The sequence below is a fragment of the Rhineura floridana genome, chromosome 20 (assembly GCF_030035675.1).
Source record: "Rhineura floridana isolate rRhiFlo1 chromosome 20, rRhiFlo1.hap2, whole genome shotgun sequence".
Classification (NCBI taxonomy): Eukaryota; Metazoa; Chordata; class Lepidosauria; order Squamata; family Rhineuridae; genus Rhineura; species Rhineura floridana.
This window is the reverse complement of record NC_084499.1, coordinates 6379131-6394246: the sequence shown is the minus strand read 5'-3', so window position 1 is coordinate 6394246 and position 15116 is coordinate 6379131. Positions and strand designations below refer to the sequence as shown.

At 46.6% G+C, this 15116-nt stretch overlaps 1 protein-coding gene across 1 annotated transcript in view; it reads right to left on the bottom strand.

Moving 5' to 3' along the window:
• The window catches only part of CERCAM (cerebral endothelial cell adhesion molecule), a 46859-nt gene that overhangs the window by 17092 nt on the left and 14651 nt on the right, over positions 1–15116 (bottom strand). Inside the window, exons 2-9 of the mRNA XM_061604476.1 lie at positions 14713–14823; positions 12421–12538; positions 11412–11546; positions 8865–9069; positions 8220–8339; positions 6471–6547; positions 4586–4692; positions 2225–2357 (exon numbers count right to left, since the gene is read on the bottom strand). Of these exons, the coding sequence (XP_061460460.1) occupies positions 2225–2357; positions 4586–4692; positions 6471–6547; positions 8220–8339; positions 8865–9069; positions 11412–11546; positions 12421–12538; positions 14713–14823 (1006 nt within the window). The remainder of the gene's footprint in view (positions 1–2224; positions 2358–4585; positions 4693–6470; positions 6548–8219; positions 8340–8864; positions 9070–11411; positions 11547–12420; positions 12539–14712; positions 14824–15116) is intronic.

Below are 15116 nucleotides of genomic sequence, written 5' to 3'. Positions count from 1 at the left end.
GGTGGATTGCCCTGCCTATCTGTCAGAATGTGAACATCGGAGGTTGAAGGGGGGAATGTGGGAAAATGGCTCTCCCTGTCCCCCTCCTTTACACTGCTGATGTCAAAAGGTGCAAAGGAGAAGCTTGAGGAGGATCGCAAAGGGCTTTGTAAGCCTCCCTGTTGCAGATCTTTTCCACCTCCTATGGCAGAAGCAGCACTCGGAGGGAGAAGCATTTCTACCGGATGGAAACTACTTCCCCTTGCTTGAGCACAGCAACTTGCTCCAGCAAAAGAACTGGGAGCCCACTTTTACCAATTCCACACCTGACATTATGTTTGGGTTGGTTGGCATGGCTTCCCCAAAGTAGTCTTGCAGGCCAAATGGAGAGGCCCGGTGGTGCACGTCTGACCCATGGGCTAGAAGTTCCCCAACCCCGGTGTAGACCTTGCTGAGACATTCCCTTTTTTTTGGTAAAGAATGGGACAAAAAAACCCAACAAAATTTTATAACATGGTCACAGACCCAGTAAGAACAAGTTAAAGACACCAAAATCGTGCAATTTCTGGGTGAAATATCTGGTATTTGTATAAACTAAGGACAGAAGTAAATGAAGATACAATTAAACAATTAAACTTCCTAACTGTTAGAACAGTACAGCAATTGAATCAATGACCTAGGGAGGTGGTGGGCTCTCCAACCTTGAAGGCACTCAAGAGGCGTCTGGACAGCCACGTGCTGGGTATGCTTTATGTTGAATTTCTGCACTGAGCAGGGGGGTGGACTGGATGGCCTTATAGGCCCCTTCCAACTCTACTATTCTATGATTCTAAATTAACAAAATCCCTTTATAGGTCTTTGGAGTAGAAAAGAGAAATTCAGCAATTGTTTCCGTTATTATATTGTTCATGTTTTGTCCCAGGCTATGGTCTGAAGGCACATGAGGCCAGCACCCTGCTGAAGCTAAGCAGGGTCAGGTGTGGTCAGTGCCTGGATGGGAGACCGCCTGGGAACCATATGTAAGCCGCCTTGGGTTTCATGAAAAAAGAAAGGCGGGGTAGATAAATAAATGTCCGTGAATAAGAAGGCCAAATGCCATTCAAATGCCCTGGGTATTTTAGAAGGATGGTAATGAAGAATGTATTTTGCTCATGTCTGTAAAAGTTGCCTACAAAAAGAGGATGCCACAATGCCTCTGTTGTTCCATCCCCAAAGGGGCAAAGCCATTTGTGATATGGAGTATCCTTCACCCAAAAAAGACCATCCAGTACCACACAAGAAAAAGAATTACACAAATAACAAATCTGTCACACATTTGGAAGCTGTCAGGCAGAGGAAACTCGCAGCGTGGGATGGGGGAATCCATCTATTTTCTTCCCATTCACTTTCTCATGAGTTCACCCATAAGTCTCTTCCACCCCTTTTCTTTATTAATCTGCAAGTCACTTAAAAAAATGCCCACCCGACTCCCACAAAAAAATCACAGTTAAATACATATTTTAAAATGCATTTTCTATCAAAACATGCATTTCTAAACATATTTTCTTTAAAAAAAAATAGGTGAGAAATACACTGGAATATTTGGGAAATACAAAAGTGAGTGGATTCCTGCACTGAGCAGGGAATGATATTATTGTTATTATTATTTGATTTATATCCCTGATGGCCTTATAGGCCCCTTCCAACTCTACTATTCTATGATTCTATTGTATTATAATTTGCATTCCATAAAATTCAGATTGTAATACAACAACATACAATACAACAAATCAAAGCAGCGATAAAAATGCAATTAAAAATCAATATGAATATTTAATACAAACAGAGCAGGGACCACCTGAATGAAGGTCATGGACCACTAGTGGTCCACTGACCACAGTTGGGAACTCGGGGTTTGGGAGGTGCAGATCAGGTCAGCTGGTATCAGGATTCACAAACATTGCACTCCTCAAGTCTCCTTACGCTCAGCCTACTCTCTGCTGCGTTGTAGCACCAGCTCTTTAGTAGCTAGAGGTGGTCCCACTCTCCAACCCAGCCAAACCAGGTGACCTGAGGGACCAATAGGAGCCAGGCGAGCCCTATATAATGCTTGTGCCAGGCTTGGCCCCTCATCTGAACAGCCTGACTCTGAGAGAAGCTGCTCAACAGTGTTATTAAGCCCTCTCTCAGCTGGCTCTTCAAGCTGAACAAACCCGACACCTCGAGATATTGCTCTCATTTTGTCCAACACAGCCTGAGCCGTTACCTCGTTCCACACGCGATGGTGGCTCAGGAAGCAGCCAACCTCCCCTTTGGTGAGCGTCCTCCCTGAAAAGGGGTCAAAATAACCCGGAAGCAGGTCCACACCCAGTTTCTTGATGTCACTGCTGTTCAGGGCACTAGCGGAGGAGAGAGCACAGAGGTTAGCAAAGGTCTTTTAAGAAGACCGATCAAGAACTAGGAAAGATGACATGGAAATGCATAGCCCTGTCGAGATACGCAACCCAGCCTTCACTGGAACAGCTGTAAAGGAGGAAAAAATAAATTCAAGGACGGTGAGGCTATCAATGGCTAGTAGCCGCAATGGCTATTTCTATCTGCACTGTCAGAGGCTGCATGATAGTTTCTGAGAATCTGCGGAGAGCACTGTCGCACTCATGTCCTGCCTGCGGGTTTCTCCAATAAGGCATCCCATGGGCCACTATGTGAAAAAAGTGCTGGACAGATGGGCCTTTGGCCTAACCCAGCAAAGCTCTTCTTATGCTTGTAGGGTAATGATTTGGAAGCAGTTATATACGTCCCAATAATGTCAGGCTGGGTCACTGCAATGTTGGAATCCCCAACATGGTGCCCCTGGGCACCAAGGTCCCCCCCCCCAAGATCTATCAAGGCACCCACCAGGCTCTCTAATCCTCTTTTCACCATATGATAACTTATAATGGCTATGGGAGTTTCTCTTCGCTCCCCCAAGCACCCCCCGCACTATCAATGGCTACTCATATACCTTATCTATATAACTTTTATACCTGTGGGGTTTTTTTTAATGTACACCACTTCAAGTTCTATTTGATAGTGAGCGATCTATAAATGACTAAATAAGTAAATCATAGGATAGTCGAGTTGGCAGGGGCCTATAAGGCCATCGAGTCTAACCCCCTGCTCAATGCAGGCATTTAAATTAAAGCATCCCCAACAGGTGGCTGTCCAGCCACCTCTTGAATGCCTCCTGTGTTGGTCAGCCCACCACCTCCTTATTGGTTCCATTGTTGTACTGCTGTAACAGTTAGGAAGTTTTTCCTGATGTTCAGTCGAAATCTGGCTTCCTGTAACTTGAGCGCATTATTACATGTCCTGCGCTGTGGGACAATCAAGAAGAGATCCCAGCCCTCCTCTCTGTGGCAACCTTTCATGTACTTGAAGAGTGCTATCCTATCTCCCCTCAGTCTTCTCCAGGCTAAACTTGCCCAATTTTTTCAGTCTCTCCTCATAGGGCTTGGCTTCCAGTCCCCTGATCATCCTTGTTGATGGCAAAGTACTAGCTGTGAATATCATTTGCTGGGGATCACACGTGGGGAGATGTCCTGTTGCACTCAGGTCCCTGCTTGCAGGCTTCCCATAGGCAACAAATTCACCACTGTGGGAACAGGATGTTGGACTAGAGGGGCATTTGGCCTGACCCAGGAGAGCTCTTATGTTCTCCTTCTGGGGAAAGGCCGTACCTCAGTGATAGAGCATCTGCCTATATTTGCTATATTTGTTATGAACTACAACACCCATCAGCCCCAACCAGGACAGGGCTGGTGAGAGTTGGGAGTCCCAACATCTGGAGGGCCTCACATTCCCCAACCCTGCTTTAGCATGCTATGCAGCCTAGGCACTCTTGATGTAACTTGATAGTGCTGGGCAGGGCCGGATTAAGCTGAGGAGGGCCCCTAGGCTGATTCTGAGCCGCCTGCCATCCCGTCCCATCCGCCCCGCTTCACCTACCTTTCTGCTCTTTTTTGCAGCTGCACACACAGGTTTGCCATCAATCAAGATGGCGGCAGAGGCTTCAGCCCCTTAGGGAAACCTCGGCCACCATCTTGATTGATGGCAAACCGCAAAAAACAGCGGAGAAAAAGGGAAGTGAAGTGGGGGGATGGTGGGCAGTTCAGAAGCTCTTGTCCCGCAATCCTCAGCTCCTGTCCTGCTTCTGCGGATCGCGGGCCCCCAAGAGCACCGGGCCCCTAGGCTTCAGCCTACTAAGCCTAATGGATAATCTGGCCCTGGTGCTGGGTTATAAAAGAACCTACAAAAGAGATCCCTTTTGGATCAGACCAAAGGCCCATCTACTCTAGCATACTGTTTTTCACAGCAGCCAACCAGATGCCATCAGGAGGGCAAGTCCCCACCTCATCTCACCCAGACTATTGCCCTTCACCAGACAACTGATATTTAGTTGTATACTACCACTGATCCTGGAGGTCCTATACAGCCATCACAACTAGTAGAAATTTACAGCTTCAAAGGAGCAAATTTATTCAGGGAAAGCTGCAGCTGTCATCACCCCTTGTGGCAGTGAGTTCCGTACGTTACAATGGCCCCATCCTGTGCTAAAAACCAAAAGAAAGTAGAGCCTGCCAGTCACCTTCCATCTGCAGCATCAACCACCAAGGGGTCTATCTCCAGCTCAAAGAGGGCACTGAGCATGCGCTGCCGACGGTCTGGACGCCGCACCAGGTTGATGAGGAAAACCTAACAAGAAAGCAAAAAAATTTTTTTTTAAATTCAAATATTTATATACACCACTTTTCATCAGAAAACATCACAAAATGGTTTACAGAGGAAATCAAATACAATTTAATAATTAACTACAGTATCTTATTTAGTTATATACAATTAAACAGATTTAAGATATCCAAATCCATAAGAGAGGATTTCACTCACTCAATACCCACATAAAATCCATACCCACTAACACATCCAAACCTCCATCAACCTACACTGACAAGCATTCAGCCACAAATACACACCCACCCACTCCCAAACATACATTTCCCACTACACCTCACAGGGGTCAACAATCTCTCTCTCATACATACACACAAGCAGAGCAAACACACACTCTCTCACAAGTGTCAACCTTCTCTCACTCACACACACAAACACACGCCCTCATAAGGTGTCAACAAGTTCACACACACATACTCCAACCACACACACACCCTTCAGAGGTGTCAATAATCTCTCTCTCTCTCTCTCTCACACACACTATCAGGTGTCAACAATTTCACACACACATCCAACCACACACCCCTCAGAGGTGTCAATAATCTCTCTCTCTCTCTCTCACACACACACACTATCAGGTGTCAACAATTTCACACACACATCCAACCACACACCCCTCAGAGGTGTCAATAATCTCTCTCTCTCTCTCTCACACACACACACTATCAGGTGTCAACAATTTCACACACACATCCAACCACACACCCCTCAGAGGTGTCAATAATCTCTCTCTCTCTCTCTCTCACACACACACACTATCAGGTGTCAACAATTTCACACACACATCCAACCACACACCCCTCAGAGGTGTCAGTCTCTCTCTCTCACCTCCCCCCAAACACACACTCCCTGACAAACCTCACAAGTGTCAACTCTCACCCACCCACCCACCCTCTCCCTATCAGGTGTCAACAATTTCACACCCACACACTCCAACCACACACCCCTCAGAGGTGTACCTCTCTCACACACTTTCCCCCCAACACACACTCACCTCACAGGTGTCAACAATCGCAGCCCCAACCCCAACCCCCCAAAACTAGACACCTCAAAGGCACAAACAATCTCACTCTTCAACTTAGGCTCTAACCATGGGAGGGTGACCGGACACCAGAGATGCTGGGATTTAAGCAGCCACCACAGCATCTGAGCCAAGGGGACTGGTGCCAAATGCCATCAGCACCAAAGAACATGAGACATGGATAACTCCAGCATGATAGCGGTGGATACTGCCAACTAAAGACCCTTTTATTACTTTAAGAACAAAAAAAACCAAGAAGCAGCAAATTCTTAGTCCTCGTGGCAATGAAGAAAATATTCAAGCTATGTGTGTCTGTTAAGTACAGGTGCCGACGCCAGATGTTTATTTATAAATTTATTTAACTGTAAATCTAGCAGCACGGCAGAACAGGAGAGTATGAACCGCGGAGGCCCCAAGAATGAGAAGCAGGAACACCAGGGGAAGAGAAACAGAAGCGATACTCGCTGGCCACAGACAGCCTTTTATGTTCATGCAAGAGACACCAGCGTGTGCTGCTGAAACAGCTTGCCATACTTTCCTCCCTAGCTATGAGGACTAGAGGCTTGCATTTGAAACATGAAAGCCAACATGAAGGCTCCTCGAAAGGAGAGAAGAGATCCAATCCTTGCAACCACCCAGCCCCGTACAGAGAATCCAAATATTTTGACACCGCAATCGTCACACTTCCAATTCTCTCCATTTCCACCAGGCTCTTGCTTACCTCATCAAACCCAATTTTGGTCAGGTGCTTGGGGGGAAGGTAGATGTGCCTGGAGGGGAACATTGGGGGGCCGTCCACTGCAACAGAGACACAAAGCATGGAGCGGAGTTCTGAAACCCTACTTATTGACAAGTTCCCCCCAAAAGAACATGCTGTAATTTTGCTGATTTATTCTGCCAATAACCCCAAACCACCCCACACAAAATGTTCTCCCCCCCTCCATCCTTCCTTGAATTGAATATATAACTGTTATTTTTCATTATGGCTGCTGTTGGACTTCCGCTACTATTACTTTTAAATGGAGAGGGAGAAGTGACCGACTGGACTCTCAACAGGGCTGGCCCTACCATTAGGCAAAGTGAGGCAGCTGCCCCAGGCGGCAAATGTTGGGAAGGGGGCAGCAGCAGTAGTACTAAGATGCTGGTGGATACAACTGTGTCTGCCTGTCAAGCTAGCTTGCTTCCTTGAGGTGTGGTGATGGATGTTGTCCCATTGTCAGGAGGACTAAAATACAGTTCAACTGCAGGCTTCTGGACCTGCAATGGAGGGTGCCGTCTTGTCTTTTGCATTGGGCAACAAAACGTCTCAGGCCAACCTTGCCCCTTTGGATGCTTTCGGGTTTTGGTGGAAACATGGTCTCGGTCTCACTCTCGTTGGGGAAGCCTTCAAGCAGAAGGTGAACAGCCCACCTTTTAAGGATACTCCAGATTTTTTGCATCAAGCATGAGGGGAGCAGAGGGCCTACAAGATGCCATCCCCCCTTCCAACTTTATGATTCTATGGATTTCCCTTGAGCTGGAGAAGATCACTTGGAGGAAGATTAGGGGTCATACGCAACTACGTTCTTCTCAGAGTAAACCCAATGATCAGGGCCGGTTCTAAAGGGCGGCCAGATGGGGCACTGGCCTGAGGGCCCCTGGAGCTACAGGGTAACAGGGGGGCCCTCAGCGACCCCTCTGCAATCCACAGAGATCCGGGGGCCCCCCACGCCCCCTACTTACCTGTCCCCTGCCTTTTAGTATTGCCCTTAATGAAGATGGCGGCCGTGGTTTCCCTAAAGTACTGAAGCCCATGGCAGAGATGCGTGCGCGTAGCACACATGCGTGCCATCAACAAAGATGGCGGCGGAGGCTTCATCCCCTTAGGGAAACCGCGGCTGCCATCTTGGTTAATGGCAATAGTAAAAGACAGGAGACAGGTAGGTGGGGGTGAAGCCGTGCGCGCGCAAATGCGAACACGCACACACACCAGGGCCCAGGGCAAGCTGATGCCCAAGGGCCCCAGCATGCTTGGAGCCGGCCCTGCCAATGATATTAATAGGCCTAAGTTAGGTTGCTTCCAGACAATCTGTTTATTGAGCATTCGTCCTGATTTGTTTGTGGGGAGGTTAGATGTTGCATCCAAGCAAATGTCAACCGATGTGTTCCTTGCTGTGTTTCCCTATCACTTTTCCTATTGCATAAAGTCTGACCTTTGGGGGCAGGGGGAGTGGGTTTATTGTGCAAGAGCTCCCAGTCAACTGTAATTACACAATATGAATTTGCTGGTATGTGATTGAATCCCACTTGAAATTAGTGACGGTCTGGAATGAGTCTATTCTGAATACATCTAACACTGGATACAACCCATGGAGTGCAGGCTATAAGGATCCCAGCCAGAAAAAAAATTACCCTACAATAATTCCCCAACAAGCTTCTTCTGTGGGGAATGACAACGTTGGGAACATGTGTACGTGTGACCTAAACCCACCCATGGCCTCAAGGATAAGGTGCACAAAGTTGATGCGTTCGTCCTCCAACGTCTGATGGGATTTCACTGGGACATTGATATATCCAAAGCGGTCTTGATTACACAAGTACATCTGGGCTCCTGCACAAGAGACAGATAAATAAGCCATTGTATACCATCCTGGATTATTTTTAACTAAAGGGTGCATAAAGAAATTCCAACAAACAAAAGGGCCCTGAAACATCGACACAGGCTCCTGGCTTTAGAATTCCCCAGCTCCACTGAATGCCATGTCAGACCACCAGGCTCCTCCAAACACTTCCCACTTTGGTACACAGAACATGCGCTGTTCACCCTTTTTTTTTTTTTTTGGCTTGCCCCAATCAGAATTAGCTGAATTTGTGGTGACATGGAGCCTCCATGTTCAGTAGCAGCATGCCACCAAATGCTGGCGCTGTTGCTTTCATAACCCTGTTTGTGGGATCTCCCAGAGGCATCTGATGGGTACAGGAACATTAGACTAGAGGAGTGTTTGGCCTTATCATCATCATCATCATCAATAACAATGACAACAACAACAACAGTAAGCACTTTTAGATACTCAAAAACTCTAGACAAACGTTAATTGTGATTATTTGCCTCTACCCTCTCTTTTCCTTCTCTCACCTGCAGCTTGACAGGAATATGCAAAGACAATGATGTCATCAAATGGCCATGTGTAGCTGGGATGGGGAGGGTGAAAGGCCAAGCCGGCGGTGTCATTCTTCCGCAGATCAATCAAGAAGGCAGCGTAGACCATGGGGACCGCAAAGCATCCAACCCGCTGCCGGTTCTTGGTGGGGAAATAGTCTGCCGTCCTACGGTAGTAGCCCTGGTATGTGCGAGAGAGGCTTAGAACCTGATGTAGCTTGGCGATGTCACAAGCAGTATTTACCATCCAATTAAAAAAGCATCATAGGAACAAAGGAAGTTGCCTTATGCCGAGTCAGATCACTGGTTCATCTAGCTCAGTATTGTCAACACTGACTGGCAGGGACTCTCCATGGTTCCAGGCAGGAGCCTCTCCCAGCCCTACCTGGAGAAGCCATCAGGGATTGAACTCGGGACCTTCTGCATGCAAAGCAGACACTCTACTGCTCAACTATGGCCCTTCCCCATAATTCCAACCACTGAGAGGAAGCCCAAACAGAAAAGGCCCTGCAGGTATTTCAGATGGGGCCAAGGCTTCAGAGAAGACAAGGTGTGGAAAGGGGGGGATACACCAAGAATGTACTACCTTGGTGCAATGGTTCAGCTGGTGCAGAAGGCAGGGGTCCGTATGCTGGCGGGATGGTAGCAGACGGTGCAGTGGGGGGGGTGCTCACCTGACTTCCTGACATCAGAATTGCTGCTGCTAACTAGGAGGGAGGGGGAGGAGGTGGCGAGGAGGTTCGCGTGGTTCAAACACACCAGTGAAGCCACAGGTGCTCCTGTTGGTGGGTTTACACTGTGCAATCCTCCCTGCCACCTCATACCTCCCCCTCTCCTTCCCAGTAGCCAGCAGCAACTCAGCTGTCAGGAGGTCAGGTCAGTGGCACCACCCACTGAGGTTGGGAGCTTGGTGCTTCAAGCACATTACTCTCATATTATATCAATTGCAATGACTGCCGATTTGTTTCCAAGCCCAATTCAAAGTGCTGGTTTTACCTTGAATGCCCTGAACGTTTTGGACCAAGCTGTTTGGTGGCCCACTTCCATCCATAAGAAGCCTGGCTTGGGGACCCCGTATTCCCAGATCTGCCAGTGAGTACAATCAGGCAGACACAAACAGGAGGCAGGGCCTACATGATGGTGGCTACTCACCTATGAGACTTCCCAAAGTGACAGGCTTGGCCCCATCCCAGTATTCTTTTGGGTGAGCCCTACAGACATGGGGTTGTATCCAATTAAGTTCTACTTAGAGGAAACCCATTTAAGTTAATAGGTAGTACTAACCTAGATCCACTAACTTCAGTGGTCTACTTTCAGTCGAACTTAGTTGGCTAGAACCCATTGCTTTTTCAATCTGCTTAGGTAGCCAGTGTGGTTTTTAAATTTGCTTTTTAATTGATTATCTATCTATTTTATTAATTTATGAATCACCTTCCACATGAGTCTCAATGCTATTTACATAAAAACACATCAAAATGGGTTTTAAACGAATCCAGAATAGACATCTGAGGCACAGACCTTTCTACCCTGCTGGAAAAGCTCAGCAAAGCAAAAATGTCTTCAGCTGTTTCTGAAAAATGCAAACGTATCTCAACAGCGATGCTGGGCCCAGCTCTGAATTATTGTGGAGTGGGCTTCTGATACTTTAGAGATTTCAAGGAGAAACTCTCGCAGAACACAGTGACGTACTGGATATACAATTATTAATCTGATGAAGAAGTCTGGCTATATTTACGACATTTGTCAATGACTCCCAAACTTTTTTCCCCGCAGCCACTTGGAAATTGTTGACGGTCTTGGTGGACCACTTAATGATTTATACTAAGATTAAACTTCTTAATTCTCTTGTCTTGTCTGTACTGCCTTCAAGTCGATTCCGACTTATGGCAACCCTATGAAGAGGGTTTTCATGAGGCTGAGAGGCAGTGACTGGCCCAAGGTCACCCAGTGAGCTTCATGGCTACGTGGGGATTCGAACCCTGGTCTCCCAGGTCGTAGTCCAACACCTTAACCACTACACCAGCCTCCCACTGACTTTGCTGCTAATCCTCTCCACTCCTTTCAAGTCCCCTCCTCTTTCTCCCTCCGTCTTTTGCACTCTAAGAATAATGGAGTTGAGCCCGCCAGTCACAGTCACTGCTCCCACCGTGGACCACATGCAGGAAGCCAACGGACCACTGGTCGTCCATGGACCACAGTTTGGGAACCCCCAATATACGTCATATTTATTTTTATGTTGCCCTGTTAGTTTTTAGATTTTTAACATATCCAATTTCAATGACTGGACTGGCAATGTCACTTTGTTGCATTTTGGTATAATTTCTTTTATTGTGAGTTGCTCTGAAAGGACCTGTGGCCCTCTGGAAGCTGCTGAACTACAACTGCCATCATCCCTGACCATTAGCCATGCTGGCTGGGGCTGATGTGGGATGGAGTCAGCTGGAGGGCGACAGGTTCCCCACGTTGCAATACGTTCGGCAAATCTGCTCTGAAACGGAAAGTTCCGCCACCCAATGGGCTTACCTGAGGAGTAATCCCACACCAGAAGTTGGAGTAATAAGTCTGAGAATCCAGCATGGGTGCAACAACAGATTTGTTTTGTGCAATGAGGAACTTCAGAGTCTGATCATCTGTCAGGATGCTGTCAGTGTCTGTGAACTGGGGACAAAATTTAAAAAAACACACTTATGTTGATAGAAGCAAAGTCTGAATAGTAAATCCTACCCTGAAGGAGCCGAGCAGGTACAACTGCACAACAGCATCCCTCCAAGAGAAAAATCGCCCCTCTGGGTTAGACACTCTCACCATGGCATTGACAGATTTCAAAATGGCTGCTCTCAGAGTGGAGGAACTGTGGACAGGCAAGGTCAGAGGGTATGAAGAAAGACATAAGCTCAAAGGAAACCAAGAAAGGAATTGGTCCGAGGGAGGGTGATGAAGAGGATGCAGAGATATTTATTGATTGATTTATTACATTTATATACTGCCCCATAGCCAAAGCTCTCTGGGCGGTTCACAGCAATTAAAAACAATAAAAACAAATATACAAATTTTAAAACACAAAAAACAATTTAAAAACAGAATTTAAATAAAAAAAAACAATTTAAAAACAGAATTTAATATTTTTTTTAAAAAAAAATAAAAACAAGAATTTAAATTAAAAAAAAAAAACAATTTAGAAACACATGCTAAAATGCCTGGGAGAAGGGGAAAGTCTTGAGATGCCTTTGGGGTGAAGGGAAATAAAATCAGGTGAAGCATCCTTTCCCATCCTGGTGCTCTCCAGACGCTGTTGGACTCCAGCTCCCATCAGCCCCAGCCAGCATGGCCAAAGGTCAGAGATGATGGGAACTGAGAGTCTGGAGGGCACCAGGTTCGGGAGGGCTGAGATGGATGATAGTTGGGGTAGGTGGGACATACATCTGTGCGTGGGGAGGAGAACCCAGAGGCACACAAAATGTGTTCTAGGGGACAGAATTGAGGGGACTCGAGTCCGTCATTTTCCCACCTCCAAATTATCAGACTGACTTACCAAAATGTAATCAGCCTGCTCAGAGCGGGCAAAGATCAGAGCTTCCTGTTTGAGCTTCATGACGTGCTCAAAGCGTGCATCGCTCCAGTGTTTGGGCCCAAGTTCGTCAGGATAAGAGCTACAAGAGGCAAGATGGTAAGTTGGGAGAGAGGAGCCCCTGCTTTCTTCTGCATACTATTTTATGCCTATTTTATGCAAGCATTCTAGAATTAATAAATAAACAACCACCAAGGCCACCTGGCATTTTGCCATCAACCGACATCAGGCTGGCAGTCCTTCTTTTTGTAGTTCCACAAAACGCATCAGCATATTTTATGCTTCACTAGAGTGGAATGAAAGAGTTCTATAGCTGGGAAGCTCCCTGGGCATGTTGTTGTTGTTATGTGCCTTCAAGTCGATTTTGACTTATGGCGACCCTGTGAATCAGCAACCTCCAACAGCATCTGTCATAAACCACCCAGTTCAGATCTTGTAAGTTCAGGTCTGTGGCTTCCTTGATGGAATCAATCCATCTCTTGTTTGGCCTTCCTCTTTTTCTACTCCCTTCTGTTTTTCCCAGCATTATTGACTTTTCTAGTGAATCTTGTCTTCTCATGATGTGTCCAAAGCATGATAAGCTCAGTTTCATAATTTTAACTTCTAGTGACAGTTCTGGTTTAATTTGTCCATGGTATCCACCAAGCTCTCCTCCAACACCACATTTCAAATGAATTTATTTTTCTCTTATCCTCTTTTTTCACTGTCCAACTTTCACATCCATACATAGAGATTGGGAATACCATGGTCTGAATGATCTTGACTTTGGTGTTCAGTGATACATCTTTGCATTTGAGGACCTTTTCTAGTTCTCTCACAGCTGCCCTCCCCAGTCCTAGCCTTCTCCTGATTTCTTGACAATTGTCTCCATTTTGGTTAATCTGTGCTGAGGTATTGATAAACAAACTCAAATTATCTACTCTAAACAGGATTAGAGGTTAAGAGCAAGTGGGAACTACAACAAAATGTTACTGCATGGAGTATTGTTGTTCAGGATTCCAGGTTCACCATTACATCCCCCCCTTTTGTGTTCCCCCCATAATGTTTTCCCCCACCTCCACCCCATGCTCAGTTCTCATTAGGCTGTCAGGGTGGCTTCCCCCCCAAAAAATATTTGTTGCACTTCAGGCTTAGGGAAACCCCAAGGTTTGCAGCTCTCTCTTGTGAATGGGTGCTGCCATTTTGGCTACATGAGCAATAACACTCACAGCCTAAACTCCGGAAATAGAGGGAACAATATAAGGTCAAAAGACTTGTGTAACCCAGCATCTTGCTCTCCATAGGGGCCAATCAGGGGCATCCGAGAACCTTGCAAGTAAGACATCTCCTCTGTCGGTTGACCCACAGCAACTGATATTCTAAGGTGTACTATCTCTAGGGGTGGGGGGTTCCTTTTTCAGTTGTCATGCTTAAGAGCTGTGGATAAACACTGCATTTCTCTAATCCTTGATGAGAGCAGCCCTGCTGGGCAAGACCAAAAGTGAAGATGCTGAGCTAACCTGATTCCCACAGTGGCCACAAGATTCCCCAATAAGAAGCCCACAGACAGGTTAACAGGAATACAATAATGGTGTGTAAAATTATGCACAGGATGGGAAAAAGTGAAGGGGGAGTTCTAGTATTATGAGAGAGGAACACGGGGTCATCCAATGTTGGAAGATCCAGGACAGGCCAAAGAATGCACTTCTTCACACAGCGCATACTTAAACTATGGAACTTGCTCCCACAAGAGACATTGATGGCCATCAACTTGGATGACTTTAAAAGATTAGACAAACTCATGGAGGATAGGGCTGTCAAAACGGCTAATAGCCCTGATGGCTATATACCACCTCCAGGATCAGGGGCACCTCTGAATATCAGCTGCTGGGGTTCATAAACAGGAGAGGGCTATGGCACTCGTGCCCTGCTTGTGGGCTTCCCACTGGGCCGTCTGGTTGGCTACTGTGGGAAACAAGTTGCCGGCCTAGAAGGGCCTTTGGCCTGATCCAGCGGTGCCCTTGCGTTCTTAAATAGGGCATGAAGGAGGTTCCCCTCAAGTTGTCCCTGCAACAACTAGCATTGCCTCTGAATAGGGATCTTCCTGTTGACCACATCTCCACAAAGTTGCAGCTGCCTGACATCAACCTTCTAAGAAGTTCCACAATTGTTTCTGGTCATCTGAATCTATTGCAATCTTCCTTCATTTCTGGCACGTGCACATTTCTCAGTTATTTATGAAATTCAAGGCAGCCAACATAAATCTTCCAGATTTACCTGGGCTCATCCACAGATCTCCACTCAATGTACCGGTAGTCATTTTCCACTGCAGTAAGCCATTCATGCAGGATTTCTGTCGTGTTGTCCACATTGTGGTCAGTCGCACACCTGTGATCCAAATTGCAAAGGGGGGAATCAGTTTCTCCCACTTCTCTGTTACTTACAGAAGCAGCAGAGAGCAAACTCAAAAGGGGGGGTTGCAACTGGCAATCCAAAGCTGCATCCAACCTCCCCACCCCAGGTCCACCGAGTTTTGACAACGCCATGTTGCCATTTTCAAAACATCCAATTTATGGTAGCAGAAAAGCCCACTAGAGCTGCTACGGATTGGAGACCATTGGCTTGATGCCACATAACCTGCCTTAACTTTGCTCATTATGGGTTTGTATAGAACAGAAAAA